Below are 16,758 nucleotides of genomic sequence, written 5' to 3'. Positions count from 1 at the left end.
CCGGCCTCAGACACTTAACACTAGCCCTGTGACCTTGGCCAAGTCACTTAATCCCAATTGCCCTGCCCTCCCCCCCTCCAAAAAAAAGCAAAACCCCTGCTGGGGATAGTCCAGGATGCTGAGTCCAAAAGTCTTGGGAAGAGCAATGCCCAAGCTGCCAGACCGGCTTCCAGCTAAGGAAACCACATTCCTCATCACTGCAAGCAGCAACTACTGTCCAACTGCCACTAACAGTCATGTGGGCACAGGAGCCCTGGGTATAACAATGGTCTTTTATACCACTGGTTCTCTTTCCAGCCAAGCCATCATAGCTGGGAAAGCAATTCTGCTGGTGAAGAGAGCAGCCATCTCCTCCAACTGCCAATGCCATCATCGGACAAGGATGTCACAAGGCGAGGATCCACAAGCAAGCTGATGGGATTTTATCAGTGGAAATGGCTGTGAAGAAGCATGCTCATTTACTTTGCTGCTGCCCCCCCCAAGACCATGAGACTTTCCATCCATCTTGCATGAAAACCTATATGTGTTGTCTCTCCAATTAGAGTGGGAGCTCTGGAGAGTCAAGAGGCAAGACTGTCTTTTCAATTTGTATTTCCAGTGCTTAGCACAGTGATTTGCACATAAGTGTTAAATAAATGCTTCCTTCTTTACTCAGTTCATCAATCATAGACTTTAGCCTAAGTGCAAAAACCCTTGGAATTTCCAGTGTTACAAGGAATCATCTTTGGATTGGCTGAAACTCAGTCATGCCTTAGAAACCATCTGTAGCATGTCAAGCTAGTTTATAATTGGAGCTATTCTAAAGATTGGATAGAGTTTAATAGGAGGGAGAAGAGGCCACAGGATTGGCCTCTGATACCCAATGACTTCAATGCAAAGGTAGAGATAAGTGAAAATGGTGGAAAAAATTAGCAGGAATAATGAACTAGAGAGGACAAAGAAATGTATGGTTTCTTTTTTTGTTTTGTGTGTGTGTGGTTTTGTTGGGGTTTTTTTTTTTTTTTTTGCTTTTTGGAGGGCAGTTGGGGTTGTGACTTGCCCAAGGTCACACGGCTAGTTTTTGTGTTAAGTGTCTGAGGCCGGATTTGCACTCAGGTGCTCCTGACTCCAGGGCCAGTGCTCTATTCACTGAGCCACCCTAAGGACAAAGAATTGTAAACTATAAATAAGCTTCTCAACTATTTGTCATGAATAGTTCTAAAATAAAAGAATAAGAAAATTATGCCCCCACACTGCCCGAGAGAACCACAATCCAAACATTACCATGGAAAATCAGCTTCAAGGTCAGCAAGGCCCAACTGACCCATACACACATTAGGAGACTAAAAGCTGGGTGGGGATTGCTGTCCTTCATCCTCAAAGAGGACCAGACTGACATCACTATATTGGCATCGCAGTGTGTCCAGCTGTGGCTGATCAGACCAATACAAATGCAGAAGGCTCTGCAGCAGGTCAGACACAAATAGGACACATGAGCATTTGGAGGGCAGATGTCTCTAAATTGGGGCATCTCAAATTTCTTCTGAGCTACTGCAATTCTGCTTTGCCCATAGAGCACAGCACCTTCTCTGATGTGGGTGTGCCATGCTGACCAGTCCTTTGCCAGCGACTCCCATGTCTCACAATAGATTCCAAAGCTCTTCAGACAGACCTCGAGAGTGTTCTTATATCACTCCTCCTGACCTCTGTGTGAGCACTTGCCTTATGTGAGCAGTCCATAAAAGTCTTTTAGACAAATGTCTGTTTGGCAGCTGAATATGACCAGTCCATCAGTTGAGTTCTCTGCAGTTGAATGTTGGGCGATTTCCAGTTTCATAGAGAAGGTTAACTGATGCAAATCAATTACAAATTAATCAATAACCGAGACCAAAAGAGCTGAAAAAGCAACTTAGTTAAACAATTAATCCTGACTCATCTGGTAAAAAGAGAGATAGGAAAGCCAAAGGCAACACTGATTAAGACTATAACATTGTTTTTAAAAAAATCTTACTGCAGAGGCTGGGGGACCATTAGAAGCAGTACTGCCTCACAATGGCAACTAGGTGGCGCAGTGAATAGAGCACAAGGCCTGGCGTCATGAAGATATCCCACTGAGTTCAAATCCAGCCTTAGACATTAGCTAGGTCACCCTGGGTAAGTCACTTCACGTTGTTTGCCTCAGTTTTCTCATCTGTAAAATGAGCTGGACAAGGAAATGGCAAACCACTCCAGTATCTTGGCCAAGAAAACCCAAAGTGAGGTCATAAAAAGTCAAATAAGGCTGAAAAACAACAAGAAATTGCTCCATTAAAAGTGAAGGAAGTTTTGGATGGACCATGGAGTGTAAAGGGGAATCGTGACAAAAAAAAAATAAAAATGTTATCCAGGGTCAAACAATAAAGGCCTTTTAATATCAAACAGAGGGTTTAATATTTCATTCCGAAAGTCAGAAGGAGTCACTGAAGATTTTTCAGCAGGGGAGTGTGCCATAGTCAGACCTATGTAAGGTAAAATTAGTTTGTTTTTAAAACATTTATTTGTTTTTAGTTTACAACATTCAGTTTCACAATCCCTTTCCCCCCTCCCCCCCCATGGCATCATGCAATCCAATACAGGTTCTACAAATACTTTTACATTAAACATTAGTCAGATTGTAAAGAAGTATTTTTAACCAATGGAGCGAACAACGAGAAAGAAGGAACAAAACAAAATCAAAAGAGAGAGAAGTGGTTTGCTTCAATCCGGAGACTCTGCAGTCCTTTCTCTGGAAATGGATATCCCTTTCCATCCGAAGTCTTTTTCAGTTGCCTTTTAACCTTGTATCACTGAGAGGAGCTCAGTTATCAAAGTTAGTGGTCATAGATACAATGTATCTGTGATTCTATACAATGTTCTCCTGGCTCTGCTCCCCTCACTCAGCATCAGTTTATCTAAGTCTCTCCGGGTAAGTATGAAGTCCGTCTGCTCCTCATTTCTTATAGCACAGCAGTATTCCATTACATTCATATACCACAACTTGTTTAGCCATTCCCCAATGGATGGGCATCCCCTTGATTTCCAATTTTGCCACCACAAAAAGAGCTGCTTTGAATCTTTTGTGCATACGAGTAAAACTAGTTTTTAAAAAGCTAGACTAGAGATCCAATCAATCAACGGGAATTTATTAAAATCTACTATGTCCCTGGAATTGTGCTAAGCAATGGCAATTCAAAGATTAAAAAAAGCAACAACTCCTGTCCTGAAGGCACAGGGAATTTGTACCCAAAGTATACACTATACACGAAGCATACAGGCATGCACACGCAAAATGGATGCAAGGTAGTTTGGGGACGGCCAACATGAGAAGCTTGGTTTCAGTAGGAAGAGCTTCATGTATGAGATGAATTTTGAAAGAAACCAGACATGCCAAGAGGCAGAAGGAACGCATTTCCAGCCTGGGGAGCAGCCAGGGTAATGGGACAAAGATAGGAGCTGGAAGGTCATTTGTGATCAATCATTCCAAGGACAATTACAATTGAAATAGGTAGGGTGACAAGGAACCGATGGGAGATTTTCCTTAAAACTCTGCAAATTATTGTCATCATGTCACCATCAAGAACAATGGAGTCACCACCTTTGGACTCTGATTGGACTGTCACAGATATGCTGCTAGAAGAAACAGGAACAACCCAGAACAAAGATGGGCAAAGCAACTGAATGAGACCAAGTGAGAAGAGAGATCTGGGCTGAAGCAGAAGAAGTTGGGAGGGAGGTTGAGGAATCAATTCACAAGGCATCAGAAGAAGGGGAACACACCAAAATGTAAAAACAGTTCTAGGCTTTATTCACAACAAAAGAATAATTAACAACCTCCACACCTCCTTTCCCATTTAGATTAATTTTTTCTTTATGAGGATAGCAGGCAGACGATTGTGAATGTTCAAAAGTAACAGGAAAATTGGGACAAATGATATTCCACAGGAGACTACAACTTGACCATCACACAGCTGACAGAAAGATATGGAGAATACAACTTTCCTCTTTGCTCATCGTTGACTGCAAAATAAAAAACAACTATTTGGCTATTCCAGTGAAAGATGCCCTTAAATGTTCTCCTCTAACAAGTGTATCCCATGACCATGTCAAAATCATAAAGATTTCCAGAAAGACACAACAGGGAGAACTTTGTTCAAAGGCCTCTGATCCTCACTAACATGCAAGGCATAAAACAGGTAAACATACGCTCTCCAAAGGTGTTTTACATGGTAATGGAAGAGGAATAGTTTGGAGTCCACATTGGAAGGGGATTGTCTGGGGATAGTGGGCTTCTCCAGATACTCCTGCTTGCAAATTGTGTTGTGTGAGTTGCACCAGACCCTGGAATTTCAGAGTCTCCTGGACAACATGCATACCCTCTAAACAAGAGTTTGGCCTGATCTTCTACCCAGTGAACAAAGCCAATTGGCCAGATTGGGATATGCAGTTGGAGGGTCAGTCAACAAGCATTTGTTGTTATCATTCAGTTTTGTTCCACTCTCCATGGCACCATTTGGGGTTTTCTTGGCAAAGATGTCAGAGTGGTTTAACATTTCCTTTCTTGGCTCATTTTGCAGATGAGGAAACTGAGGCAAATAGGGTGAAGTGACTTGCCCAAAATGACACAGCTAGTACATGGCTGAAGCTAGGTTTGAATTCTGGAAGATGAGTCCTCTTGACTCCTGTGCCACCTCGGTGCCCATTTATTAAATGCCTACCATGTGTATTAAGTAGTAAGGGCACAAAGAAAGGCAAAAGACAGTTTCTATTCTCAAAGTGCAATGAGGGAGATAACATGCAAAGAACATGCAAAGAACCTGCCCAAGATAAATGGAAGATAATCTCAGAGAAGGCACTAGAATTAGGGAGAACATGAATGACTTCTTGTAGAAAGCAGGATTTTAGCTGGGACTTGAAGGAGGCATAGATCGATCTCCTCTCCCGCCCCCCCCCCCACCACACACACATGCAGAGCAAATTAGGTCAAGAAGCAAACAAGAGGAATGGAGCAAGTTGAATTTTCTCTGGGACATTGCAAAGTTCCTTGAAACCCCAAATTTCTCCCTAAAACAAAAGCCCATTCTCTCACCCTCCCCGCCCTCACACACACACACACACACATATTTTTTTTTCAAGCAATTGGGGTTAAGTAACTTGCTCATTACACAGCCAGTTATTTTGTGTGGGTGTTTAGTATCTGAGGATGGAACCAATTCCAGGTCTCCCGACCCTGGGGCAGGTGCTCTTACTCACTGCGACACCTGGCCGCCCCATATACATCCATTTTTAAAAGAACAGTATTCCATCATTGTTGTATAGCTAGGCAAGCCCTGGAAAGTCTCCAAAAATTGAAAATTAGTATCCCATAGAAAGAGATGGAGATATGCATTCTGGTCCCGAGTGGGCTGCAGTACGTGACCAATAAGGCAGTCTAGCAAAGACAAGTGAAGGATCTCAGGACTGGGAAAGACCATGAGCTGGCCAAAGGAACGACCAATGAATAGCCCAGATGCTCCACTAATTTCCTTGAGATAAATGGGCGTAAAGACAATTTGCTGGGTACATTGGGTGGACCTTTGCTATGATCTCTAGGAAGGATGTGGACAAGAGAGCTTGGCAGGCTTAGACAGGTTAGGAGCAGCATTACTGAGAGAAGAGCTACATGGATCCATTGGACAATGAGTTGGATGGAAGATGTGCTGGACAGTGGAGAGACTGGAAGCAAAAGACCAGGAAAAAGTGATGAGGACTTGAAGATGGAGGTGTCAGTACAGCAGGTGACAGGCATGAGGGATGTTGTGCAGTTGCTCCTGGAGGAGGGGGCCAGTGAGTCAAGGATGGCTGCAAAGTTGCAAACTTGGGTCACCAGAAGGCTGGAGGTGTCCTCAACAGAAATGAGGACATTAGGAAGAGAAAGTGGGTGGTTTGAGAGATGAGGTGGCTGTTCCACACCTCTCACTCTGTGCTTCAGACCCCTCAGAATTGGTGCTTAGCATGTGTAATGGGAATGTAAATTTTAAAGATCTTCCCTGCCCCTAGACTAAAGTGCACCTGGATCCTGGGAGGCTTGTTTTTCAGTTGATACTTTTTGATTGGTCAGTGGGTCCAAAAGGTTGTTACAATCTCTGAGCCAGGAGAAGGCTATATAAGCCCTGATGTGAGGCTTTGTTTTGGGGCTCACTTTGAGAAGTGTTCTGTGATTTGTTATGGATTCTGGGAAGCCGTTGTCCAGAGCCCCCCGGCTTTGAAAAACCCAGATGGTGATTTGGTATGGATGTAATGGCTGAACAGTTTGGAAAGCTGTCTACTTGATCTGTTTCTGTCTTGATAATTCTGCCTGTATACTTTGAAGTTTGGGGTGCTGACCTTTTTCCCCTGAACGAGGTAAACATATGTTTGACTGATTAAAGTAAGCTTGTTAACCCATTTTGAGTTGCTTTCCTGTATCAAAGCAGATCCAAGAACCTGTGTTGGCAGCAACCCTGGGGACGCTTGGGGTGCTTGCTGCTACAGCATGGTGCTGACCCAGAGATAGTATTTGGTAAATCCATGTGGATCAATGTGATGGTTCCTCACCCAAGGCCCTCCATCTCCTCTCTCCATGTCTTGGCACTGTCCACCCTCTATGCTTGAAATTCACTCGTCCTCAGCTTTTCCTCTTACTTCCTTGAAGACACAGCTGAACCCTCCCATGCCTTTCCTGATTCGCATTTACTGCCATCCCCTGACTGCTAGTCCCCCTCCCACTTGTTACCACACACACACATTGACTACCCTGATATAAGGTAAGCTCCTCCAAAGTAGGAATCTCTTTGGGTGGGTGGGGAGATCCCTATGCTCTACTATAGTATCTGACCCACAGTAAGCAATTAATACATTTTGTTTGATGTGGGAGGAGGGAGGCAGGATCAAGCCAAGATTTCTAAGGATGGGGAGACCTGGGCATGTTTGCAGGCAGATGAGAGGGGATGATTGCAAGGACAAGCTCTCAGAGAGAGCCTGGCTGCCTCCTCCACAAAGGAGACAAGGGAGCATGATGTAGAGGGCTCTGCGGTACAGGATGAGGAAAAGGAAGAAAAGCTTTGGAGATAGCTCTTGTGGGGACAGTAGCAAGAGTCCATCAGGAAGAATACTTGGGCTGCCAGGTTGTGATGAGACACTAGTATAGGAATTCATATTAGAACTATATCCACGTGAGTAAATGCTTCCCGAGCCCTGCACGAGGGGGATCTAGGCACAAGCACAGGCCACATCCAGCGGCAGGCAAAGATGTGCAGAAGAGGATGGTTTGGGGTTTGATGAGGGGTATGAAGGGCAGCCCAACAGCAGGCAAGGGCTTTAAGGACAGATGGAGGCACACAGTCAAAATGGCCAATTGTGGTTTCCATACTGCAACAGGAGGCAAGGGCAGGGGATGCTGGGGGAAGCAGGGCCTAAACGTTGGGAGAGACCAAGAACAGGAAGCAACTTGAGAGAAGGTGCCTCAGCTCCCATGCATTATCTAGTAAAGCTCAAGCCCTCCACTTTGCTGAAGAGGAAACTGAGACCCGGACAAGGACAGGGACTTGCTGGGTGCTCCACAGCTCCCTTCAGATGACCTAACCCAATTCCTTTATTTTACAGATGGGAAAACCAAGGCCCAGGGCACAGGAGGGACCTGACCAAGATCATACAGAAGACAGATGCCATGCTCAGATTCAAAGAGCCCTTTGGGTGCCCAGTCCCAGGAAGTAACCACAATCAATTCAACAAGTCTTTATTCAGCACCTATGGTGTGCCAGGCACAGTGGGGGTAGGGCAGGGGGAGACATAGAGGCATAAGGCCCCGGTAACAAATGGTTCCTCCATGTAGTTGATCTGTTCTTTCAAAGTACCTTTGGTCTGCCTCTTTGCCTTCTCAGTATTGGGGAGAGACAGAAAGGGCTGGAATCAGGTGCCCCCATTTTCCAGACAGATAACCTTGAGACCCAGGGCAGAGCACCAACTTGTCCAAAGTCATTAAGACAAGAGAGTGGCCAAGCAGGGTTAGCCTCCAAGACCCCTTGAGGTTGTTCTGAGGCTGGGGTGGACAGAGGGAGCTCTGATAAAGGGCTCTCTCTCCTTATCTGACACGTGAGGTGGGGTTTCTACTTTAATGTCCACGGATGTGCTGCGCCAGCTCTCGGGCATCCAGAAAGCGGCGGGGGCAGAGGGGGCAAGCGTGGGCACGACTGCCCCTGGCCCGATGGGTGAGGCGGTGTTGGCACAGGCTGCTGGACCGTTTGAAGGTCTTGGCGCATACCCCACAGACATAGGGTCGAAGGTCCGAGTGTGAGATCCCATGCCGCTTCAAGTAAAGGGGGCTCTTAAAGACCTGGAAGCATTCTGGGCAGCGGTAGCCCGGGCCTGGGGCCCCCATGCCACCTGCGGCCTCCCCTTGGGGGGCCTCCAGCTCCCTCGGTGGCTTCTCTTCGTCCAGACGAACTGTATACATATACGGGACACCATTGCCGTCGATCAGCAGGTGGCGGCCTAGCCTTGGGGGTGGCTGGGGAGCCAGGGATCCTGGGGAGGAAGGGGAGCCCGGGCACCTCTCGGGGGAGGGAGGTGCCCCAGGCGGACAGGGGTCCATGGTGTCCCAGGAGAGGCTCGCAGGCAGAGGGCAGGAGGTGCGGCTGGAGACTGAAGGAAAGGTGGGGAAGAATCTCAGGCTGTCACCCGGAACACTGCGGGCACAGCCCTGTCCTGAGCCTTCTCCTCCGAGCTTCTGCAGGCCCCCACGTCGCCCCCAGATCCCCCCTGCCCCACTGCTGTGGCCAGAGCCGGTGCTGACGGGAAGCTCATGCCCTCTCCCAGGGTCTCCATCCCCACGAGGAGCCGTGCGCCCCCTTCCTCTTGGAGCACCCCAAGATCCGGGGATGAGGGGCACGCGCCCCTTATTTCTCCCAAGGTCGTGGGGTCCCCATCCCGCAGCCCGCAGCCAAGCACCAGCAACTAGGAGATGCTTCTGCCCCACGCCCCTCGGACCCTCCCTCCCTGCTCCTCGCACCTCTCCCCACAGCTCCCACAGCCCCCCCCCGCGTGCACGCCCACAGTCACAATCACCCGCGCCCACTCACGCGCGCACACGCCCCCAGGGGCGCTCCTGCACCCGCGCGTGCACGTCCCCGCTCGCCCCCGCGCCGCCTCTCCAGGCGCAGGCGCAGGCAGGACTCTGGAGCCGCTCCCGCTGGCCCCTCCCACTTTCCGCGGCTCGGGGGAGGGGATGGGGGCACGCTGGGCGCTCCCTAAAAAAGGCTCCGGCTTGAAATGAGGCTCCGAAAGGCTACGCCCGCGCGGGTTCGGGCCCCCCGGCGGGGGGTGGGGGCGGGGAGGCAGGAAGGCCACGGTCTAGGTGGGCTCCCCTCCGCCTCCTCGCCCCATTCTCTGCATGGAGAGTTAGGGTGGCGCCCACTTGCCAAGAACCCCCCAATCCTGAGGTCCCCTATTCACGCCCAAGGCTGGGCCAAGGGGTGCTCGGAGATTCCCATCCCAAGGCCCAGGCTTGACCCCGGGGAGACCCAGGGAGAGGTGGGGCAGGGCGGGGTCACCAAGGAGGGGCATCTACGGGAGCAGGAGGGGGAAAGGGCCGCTGGGGGGCGCCACGGGGCACGCAGTCAGGAAGTCACTGAACCTCTGCCTGGGCTTCCTCTTCTGTAGAATGAGACTGAGGGCCCCTCCCCGTCTGCTTCGGCTCTAGTGGGGACCCAGTGCCTGGCACCGGGGAGAGGACGCCCCCTTTCCCTCCAGGCATCCCTCCACCATCCATATGGTGTCTTTCTCCTCACGAGGCCCCAACTTCCAACCCTTCCCCTGTTCCCCGGCTCAGTATTCCTCCTCTGACTCTCTCCTCTTTCCCTTCCTGTCAGTCACCCAGGGTTGCCATCAGCAGCTCTCTAAGCCTTCTCCCCTCCCCAGACTTCAGCTCCTTCCCTCTCCTCCTCCCCCCCCCCCCCCCCTCCCGCCCCCTCCTAACCCCCCCCTCTCTCTCCTGCCTCCTCCTTGCCCTCTCCTGTCCCTTCCTTCCCCTCCCTCTCCTGCCCCCTCCTAACTCTCCCTCTCTTCCTCCCTGCCCATCCCCCCAGGTTTGTGTCTCTCCATCCATCCTCTCCCTGGACTCTTTCTATCTCCCTCCCCCTCTATTTTTGTCACTCAGTTCCAGCTCAAGGCCTCCATCTGCTGACCTGCCCAGCGTGCTCCTTGGGCCCCTTTTCTTTTATTTCCTTCACTTCTTTCCATGTCTCTCATTACCGCCAGCATCTCCAGACCAATCTATTCAGGCTCTCCCCTCAAGAGGGTCTCATCCCCCTCCCATCTCCATTCCTGCTTCATCCAGCCTGCAGCCTGACCAGGGGCTCCTCCTTCCACTGCCCTTCCTCAGATCGGTATCCCCCTCATGTTCGGCCCGCGCCTTCTCTGGCACCCCACGGGGAGGCTCTAGGCGCCCACCCGTGCCCACGTGCACGTGCCTGTCAATCACAGCAGCACGCCCAGCGCAGATGTACAAGCACAGAATTAACGTGCGCTTCTGGACACAGGTAACACAGTCACACCCACGTGCACACGCTTCCTCAGAGCCACAGTCCCTCCTCTCTAGGTGCTCTCCCTGGGGGGCCATGTTGGGCGGAGACCCCACCCCTTTTTTGACCCCAATAACTGATGGCCACAGTGTGGGAGGAGGAGGAGGGAGAGGAGAAGGAAGGCTGCGTGGTCTGACACGGACAGGCTGCCCTGCTTCTCGAGTCACCCTTCCTTGCACCATTCTCCCCAAAGGGAAACTGAGCTTCAGGTTGGGCCCCAGGTCCTCTCACGGTGGGGGTGGGGTGGAGGAAATACAGAGGCTGAGCTGGAAGGTGCTTAGAGACCTCCACGTCCCACTTTAGAGCTAGAGAAACTGAGGCCTGGGGAGTGGGAATCGGACCCACCAGAGGTCACAAAAACAACTTCCTCCCCTCCCCCTTCCATCCAGCCTGGGGCGCCAGCATGTGCCGGGCCAACAGAGATCACAGACAAGAGGCCACCAGGGGGCGACACAGCACACAATAACAACACGTGCCCTCTAGGGGCCGACTCCCCAGTCCTCCCACTAGCCATAGGGGGCCTCTCTATGGTCTTCATGGCCCCTCCCAGCCACGCAAGGATTGATCGCTCTAGCCCGCTCCTCCAGGGGACTCTCTGTGGTTGGGTGGGGAGGGGAGTGAGAAATGGTGGGTCCTCTCTAGCCCGCCTCCGCTTCCTCTCGATGTTCCTCCTCTAGGTTCCTCTCACCGGTGCCTCTCCTGCCGCACTCAGTGCATCGCCCTCTCCGGTCCGGGTGAGGACACAGGCATTCAGGGCAGCACTTCGGGGTTCCCGATGAAGGGTCCGGCTGGAAACACGACCCCAACGCTGATCCGTGCCCAGGGCCCTTGGGTCCCCCCGACCTTGGTCCAGCACCCTGTGGCTCCCGAGTGGTTGGCCCATGAAGTTCACAAAGCGCTTTCCTCCACCATGCAGCCCATTTTCGAGATGTGGAAAGTGAGGCTAGGCCCTGAGTCAACGCGGCGGCCTCCTGCTTCAGGTGGCGAAGGCTGGGCCCGGTTATGTGGCAGGAATTTTCAGAGGAAGCCGCAGCAGGATCTTCCCATTCTACAAATGGGGGAAACTGAGGCCGCCAGAAGGCAAGGCGCCCACAATCTGGTGCCGCTTTCCCTCCGGCCCTTTCCTGGCCACTGCTAGTCACCCACTGCCCATGAGGCCCCAGGGCGCACTGTCCAGCGGCCTGGGGCAGACAGGGCGCATGCGCTCCCCAGACCTGGCGTCCCGGCCCCCTCCCCGGGACCCTCAGGTCCCTGTCCAGGCTCCCCCCAGGTGCGCCCCAGATGAGCAGGGCACAGCCCTCCCGCAGGGCCAGCGTGCCAGGGTGAGACTAGGCCCTGCTGTCATCCATGGGCACTCATTCCTGTGGATCCCAATGATGGGGGGATGGCAATAGGTTATACAGGAACTCTGATCCTTATCAAAGACCAGAATGCCTGCAATTCAGTCTGGAAAAGAATTCAGTAGGCCCAAGCAGACTTGGAGTCAGAATTGTAAAAGTTTATTGTTACACTTTACAGAGGGCAAGAGTTCTTAGAGAACCTGCAAACTTAAAGAAGACATAGGCATAGTTTTTAAGTAGTCTAGGCAATTAATTAGATGTCAATTATGCTAACTAAGTGAGTAAGGGTGGGATTAGGGAGGAGTTAAGGAGTGGTCAGTGCTTAAAGGAACATGCACTTTTAATGTCAACTGCCCAGGTGTATTGCCCATAATTCACTGGGAAATAGTCCAAGGGGGGGCTACCTGGAGGTGTGGTTTTAGGCCTGAAACATCACTAAGTCAACTAGCGGTCAGGGCTGACTGAGAAGTGCCTAGTCTGCTTCCCATCAGTGTCATGTTTGACAAGATGGATGTTGGCAACCAAAGCTAACAGGAGACTCAGTGTGTGTATTATTGGCTAAGGAGTTAACCTATAAATAGGGCATTCAAGGATTCATGGGTTCAGCTGGTCCCTTTACTAAGAGGAGATAACATTTGCCTAAGCTAAAATGTTTATAGTAGGTTTAGTGAGGGATTCATAGGTGTAGCTTGTTATTGTTCCAAGCAGAAATAAACAGCTCATGAGTTGTTGCTGGCAGAGTGCTGGCAGGGGAAGGGGCAGAGTTAATGCGCTGAGGCTGGGGAGGGGGAATGTGATTTTACAGACTGGTTTTACACATTCATTTTACAGACTGATATTACAAACAAAGATCCCAAGCACTCCATCGCCAAGAGGAGACCATGCCAGCTGGGCCACCTCAGAGCCCTGGCCTGGGACAGGGAAAGCCCAGGACGATTCTGATCCTGCTCTCCTCTCCCTAAAGTGCTCCTCTCCGCTCTCCATGGGGCTCTCTGAGCCCTGCTGGAAGTCACTGGTTTACTGTTCCCATTGCTGCACCATGGGCTGTGTTCAGAGTCGGCCAGGGCCATACACTCTGGCTGAGATCAGTTGGGTCACTTAGAAATTATCTAGTCCAGCCATATCATTTTAAAGATGAGGTCCAGAGAAGTGACAGTTCAAAGACCTTATGTTGTAGAAAGGCGGGTCTGGGGGCAGCCTTTCTTACAGGCCACACTCAACATAGTCTGTCCTCACCCAAAAATCGCTAGTTTGACATATGTCCCCTTCACTACCCTCTCTGTATCCTTGTATTTTGTGCAAATGAAATTGTATATCACCGCATAAAACTGCTCACATTATTTGTTAAAATTTATAATCTTAATGAAAAGTTGATTCTTAAAGGGGGGGGGGGGACAGCTAAGGGGTCAAGTGGATAGAGTACAGACCTTGGAATCAGGAGAACTTGAGTTCCTGTCTGATCTCAGGTACTTATTAGCTGTGTGACCCTGGGTAAGTCACTTAATCCTGAGTGCCTTTAAAAACAAAAAGGTGCAAGGTGCACTGGTACGAGATCAGAATTAGTCCAGGCTTCCTAGTGACTACTTGCCTCCCCCAAAGAACTGATTGCTAGGAGGACAAAGAAGGGATAAAATGAGGAATCTGAGTCCTGATGGTCGCACTCCTGACCCTCTAGGACTCTCCACTATCTTCCATTTGTAGCCATTCACACCCAATCAATTGTTCCTTCTGTTCTTCCTTTCTGTAGCCAGCCACCCACTATGGCACTCATCCCCATTTTAGTTCCTATCCTGTATCTGTCTTCAACCATCACCCTGATCACCCCAGATTTCCGGTTTGGAGCTAGAGCTTCATGACCCAGGATCGGCTGGGCAGAGTTGGACAATTGGAACAACTTCAAGATTCCTGGCCTTGGATCAGGAACTAGCTGATGGGGTAGTCAACCTCTTTTAGCCTCAGTTTTCTCACCTGTAAAATGAAGCCAATAATAGCATCTACATTGTGGGATTGTCACGAGACTCAAGTTAGACAATAGATGTGAAGTGCTTATAGAAAGGAGAGCTAGGATGATGATGGTGGCCATGATGACAACGAAATGTTCGTTAGCAAAATGGAAGTTATCACGCTTGTACTGCATACCTTCCAAGGCTGTGAGGAAAGAACCTTTTGGTTTGTCTGGTCCTGGTGAACACTAAAATGCCCTTTTACCATCTCGTCTCCTACCCTGGGATTTTAATTCCCTGTTTACCACCTTTGTTCTAGCTTTAAGCTCAAAGGAAGATAAAATCTGAGCTGAGAAATCAAATGAACAACTGGTTTTTGGGGATCTGCTTAAATATAGCCCAGCCCTGGCCAACAGCCCAACATGGGGCTGCTAAGAATGTATTTGCTGATAGAATGGCCAATGTAATCAAAAGGGCTTCAAAGGGAAAGGCCCTGAGGAAGGACAAAACACCTTTAAAGTGTATCTACCAAATGAGATGGAATAGCTATGAAGAAGGAGCCAGCCAATGTTTCTTTGCTTTGAACTCATTATCTTCTGGTTGGTCTATGGGAGAAAACACATTGATAGGGACTTGTGAACTGTGCTTTTGAGTACTGGTAGGCCCATAGCTTGCCTTAAAGCTAAACTCGTTTTTTCAGGGGGCCCATCTGTGTGGGTGGTGATTGGAGGAGATGGGAGGAGAATGGAACAACACTGTGGGTTGTATCCAGGATCTCTCTGGCATAACCGGAATCTGTTATGGTTCCTTCTTTCCTTTCTAAAATGACACTTCTACTTTTTTACCCAATTGGAGGCTTTACCCAGATGGCAGACAGCATATTTGAAGACCTGAGGGCATATGGATTTTTATTCACTTTTCAAATATTCTTCTAAAGATTGCCCCTTAGCTGCTAAGCAAGCATTTGTAGCTTGTACAGTGGCAGAATGGGACTGAGCTTAGTGTTGTGACCTGTTTAAAAATAAAAGTATATTGAAAAAAAAAGCAATTGGGGTTAAGTAACTTGCTCAAGGTTGCACAGCCAAGCGTTTCTGGGCGGATGCTAAGTATCTGAGCCCAGATTCGATCCCTGGTCATCCCGACTTTGGGGCCGGTGCTCTTACTCACTGTGCCACCTGGCTGCCACTTCTTTATTTTTTTTTTCCATCAGTACCAAGTCACTTTATTGGGATGTAAATGGTGGTAGTTTTTTGGTACAGATTATGAAAAGGTCAGATAACCAAAATATGCATGCACTGAAAGACAGTAGGAGTGGCAGCCACAGTTCCCAGGTGTGGCTTAGCTCTTGTTGTCACCATCTCCAAGATATTCCGCCATGCCAGAATCGGGGGCCCCCATCTTGCCATAATGTTTTGCTGTAATGTATACTGTTACTTATAAAGTACATCGAAGGGTTGCTGTTTATTAACATTGTTGCATCGTTGAGGTACATTGTGATTGAGAGCAGGAGAGAGCAACTACCATAATAATTCAGGTATTGGCAGACTGATGTTTTTTCCTGATCAAGGATGAGAAAGTTGGAGGCTTTCCCAGTGACAGGTTGAGAGAGACTGAGGCGAAAGTTAGGAACAGCACTCGGAGCAGCTTCCCTCTTGAAGATGGTGTAGGCACAACAGCATTGCCCTTCACTCTGACGGGGGCATTGGTCAGAATTAAGGATGGCGCTCGTAGAGCCTGACAACAAGGGACCCAGCGAGGAGTCTGCAGTTCTGGCTGGGACACGCCGCTGAGTGGATACAGGGGGAGCTCAGGACTGTCTGGTAGGAATTATCCCCTGGAGCATGGCATGAGTTTCCCCTCCCAATTCTGACTGACCACGCGGAGACTTTGGGGCCAACATTCAGTCATGTGATGCCCTGGCATTGAAAGGATGTTGTGCTTCAGCATGACGTGGCAAACTCTGACTGCTCCTTTGTTCTTCCTGCTGCCCCTGACAGTTTTTAACTCTGTCATTTAAAAGAAGACAGAGTTTCTGGCTTGGTGGATCGTCCTTTGAATCTTCAAGTCGTTTCAAGTGGCCCTGATTTGGGGGAGGGCAGGTATTTCCACCAACCTAACCTGCTGATTTCTCTGCTCACATGGCAGCTAGATAATATAAGGGGACTCACCTATGCAAGCTTGAGCCTGCTTGGGCTCCCAGATTCTTTTCCCCTTTAGTGCTTGTTCTTTGTGAATCTTTGGTGATGGACATAGCCAGGATTAGAGGCCAGCTAATAGGCTCAAGGAGTCCAGAGGTTCTGGACTGAAGCTGAATGGCGACAGGGGTGATGATGACAGATCTATTTCAGTGCCCTTGGAGAGGAAGCCCACCAGAAAGAGGATTCGCCTAAGCCTGGCCTTTTACCAGCAGACCTGTACTGGGTGTCATTTGGACTGTGCAGAAAACAATGTGAAATAAAATGCCTAATTAGCAGTCTGGTGAATGACTATGTTTTCTGGTGAGATTTACGTTGCAGCCCTTACCAATGTGTTCCCCTTTAATAGTCAGCCAAGAGCTATAACTTGCTTAGAGTTTACTCTGATATTTACTGAGATGGCGTGGTTAAAAAAAGAAAAAGGTCTCTGTAAAACATTCCCTTTACAAACCCAGGGTACTCTCATGAGTAGACACAGCATCAGTATTAAGTAAGAGTGGATACATACATATACAAAGTAAAACAGGAGAAAAGCTTACCCATAGGAAGCACATGTGGCCAAGGCAACTCATGCTGCCATACGATGTCCTTTCTGTTTTCCTGGCATGCTCACGTGGACTCCCCCATGCCATTCCCTCCATCCAGGTTCTATCTATGCCTCTGTCTCAGGATTTGGAAGAGCCCTCCT

General features: G+C 49.5%; 1 protein-coding gene and 1 long non-coding RNA gene across 2 annotated transcripts; one reads left to right on the top strand and one right to left on the bottom strand.

Moving 5' to 3' along the window:
• Positions 1 to 7,734: 7,734 nt before the first annotated feature.
• Positions 7,735 to 9,239, bottom strand: LOC138168260 (zinc finger protein 580-like). The gene is made up of 2 exons (XM_069097310.1): positions 9,093 to 9,239; positions 7,735 to 8,655 (listed from the first exon to the last, which is right to left on the bottom strand). The coding sequence occupies exon 2, from the start codon at positions 8,603 to 8,605 to the stop codon at positions 8,126 to 8,128; it is 480 nt and encodes a 159-aa protein (XP_068953411.1). The 5' UTR covers positions 8,606 to 8,655; positions 9,093 to 9,239; the 3' UTR covers positions 7,735 to 8,125.
• A 923-nt stretch (positions 9,240 to 10,162) lies between these two features.
• On the top strand, positions 10,163 to 13,260 carry LOC138168259 (uncharacterized). The gene is made up of 2 exons (XR_011170070.1): positions 10,163 to 10,550; positions 11,270 to 13,260. It is a non-coding gene; the product is annotated as an uncharacterized lncRNA (long non-coding RNA).
• The last annotated feature ends 3,498 nt before the right edge of the window (positions 13,261 to 16,758 follow it).

Source organism: Petaurus breviceps, unplaced genomic scaffold (assembly GCF_028583685.1).
Source record: "Petaurus breviceps papuanus isolate PSGF00001 unplaced genomic scaffold, PetGlider_PUasm1.0 355, whole genome shotgun sequence".
In the NCBI taxonomy this organism is placed as follows: domain Eukaryota; kingdom Metazoa; phylum Chordata; class Mammalia; order Diprotodontia; family Petauridae; genus Petaurus; species Petaurus breviceps.
Note: the sequence above shows the minus strand (reverse complement) of the source record. Positions and strands in the feature narration are given on the sequence as shown.

Coding starts and splice junctions, on each gene's coding strand:
- LOC138168260 (XM_069097310.1), bottom strand. CDS start 8,605: ATGGACCCCTGTCCGCCTGGGGCACCTCCCTCCCCCGAGAGGTGCCCG.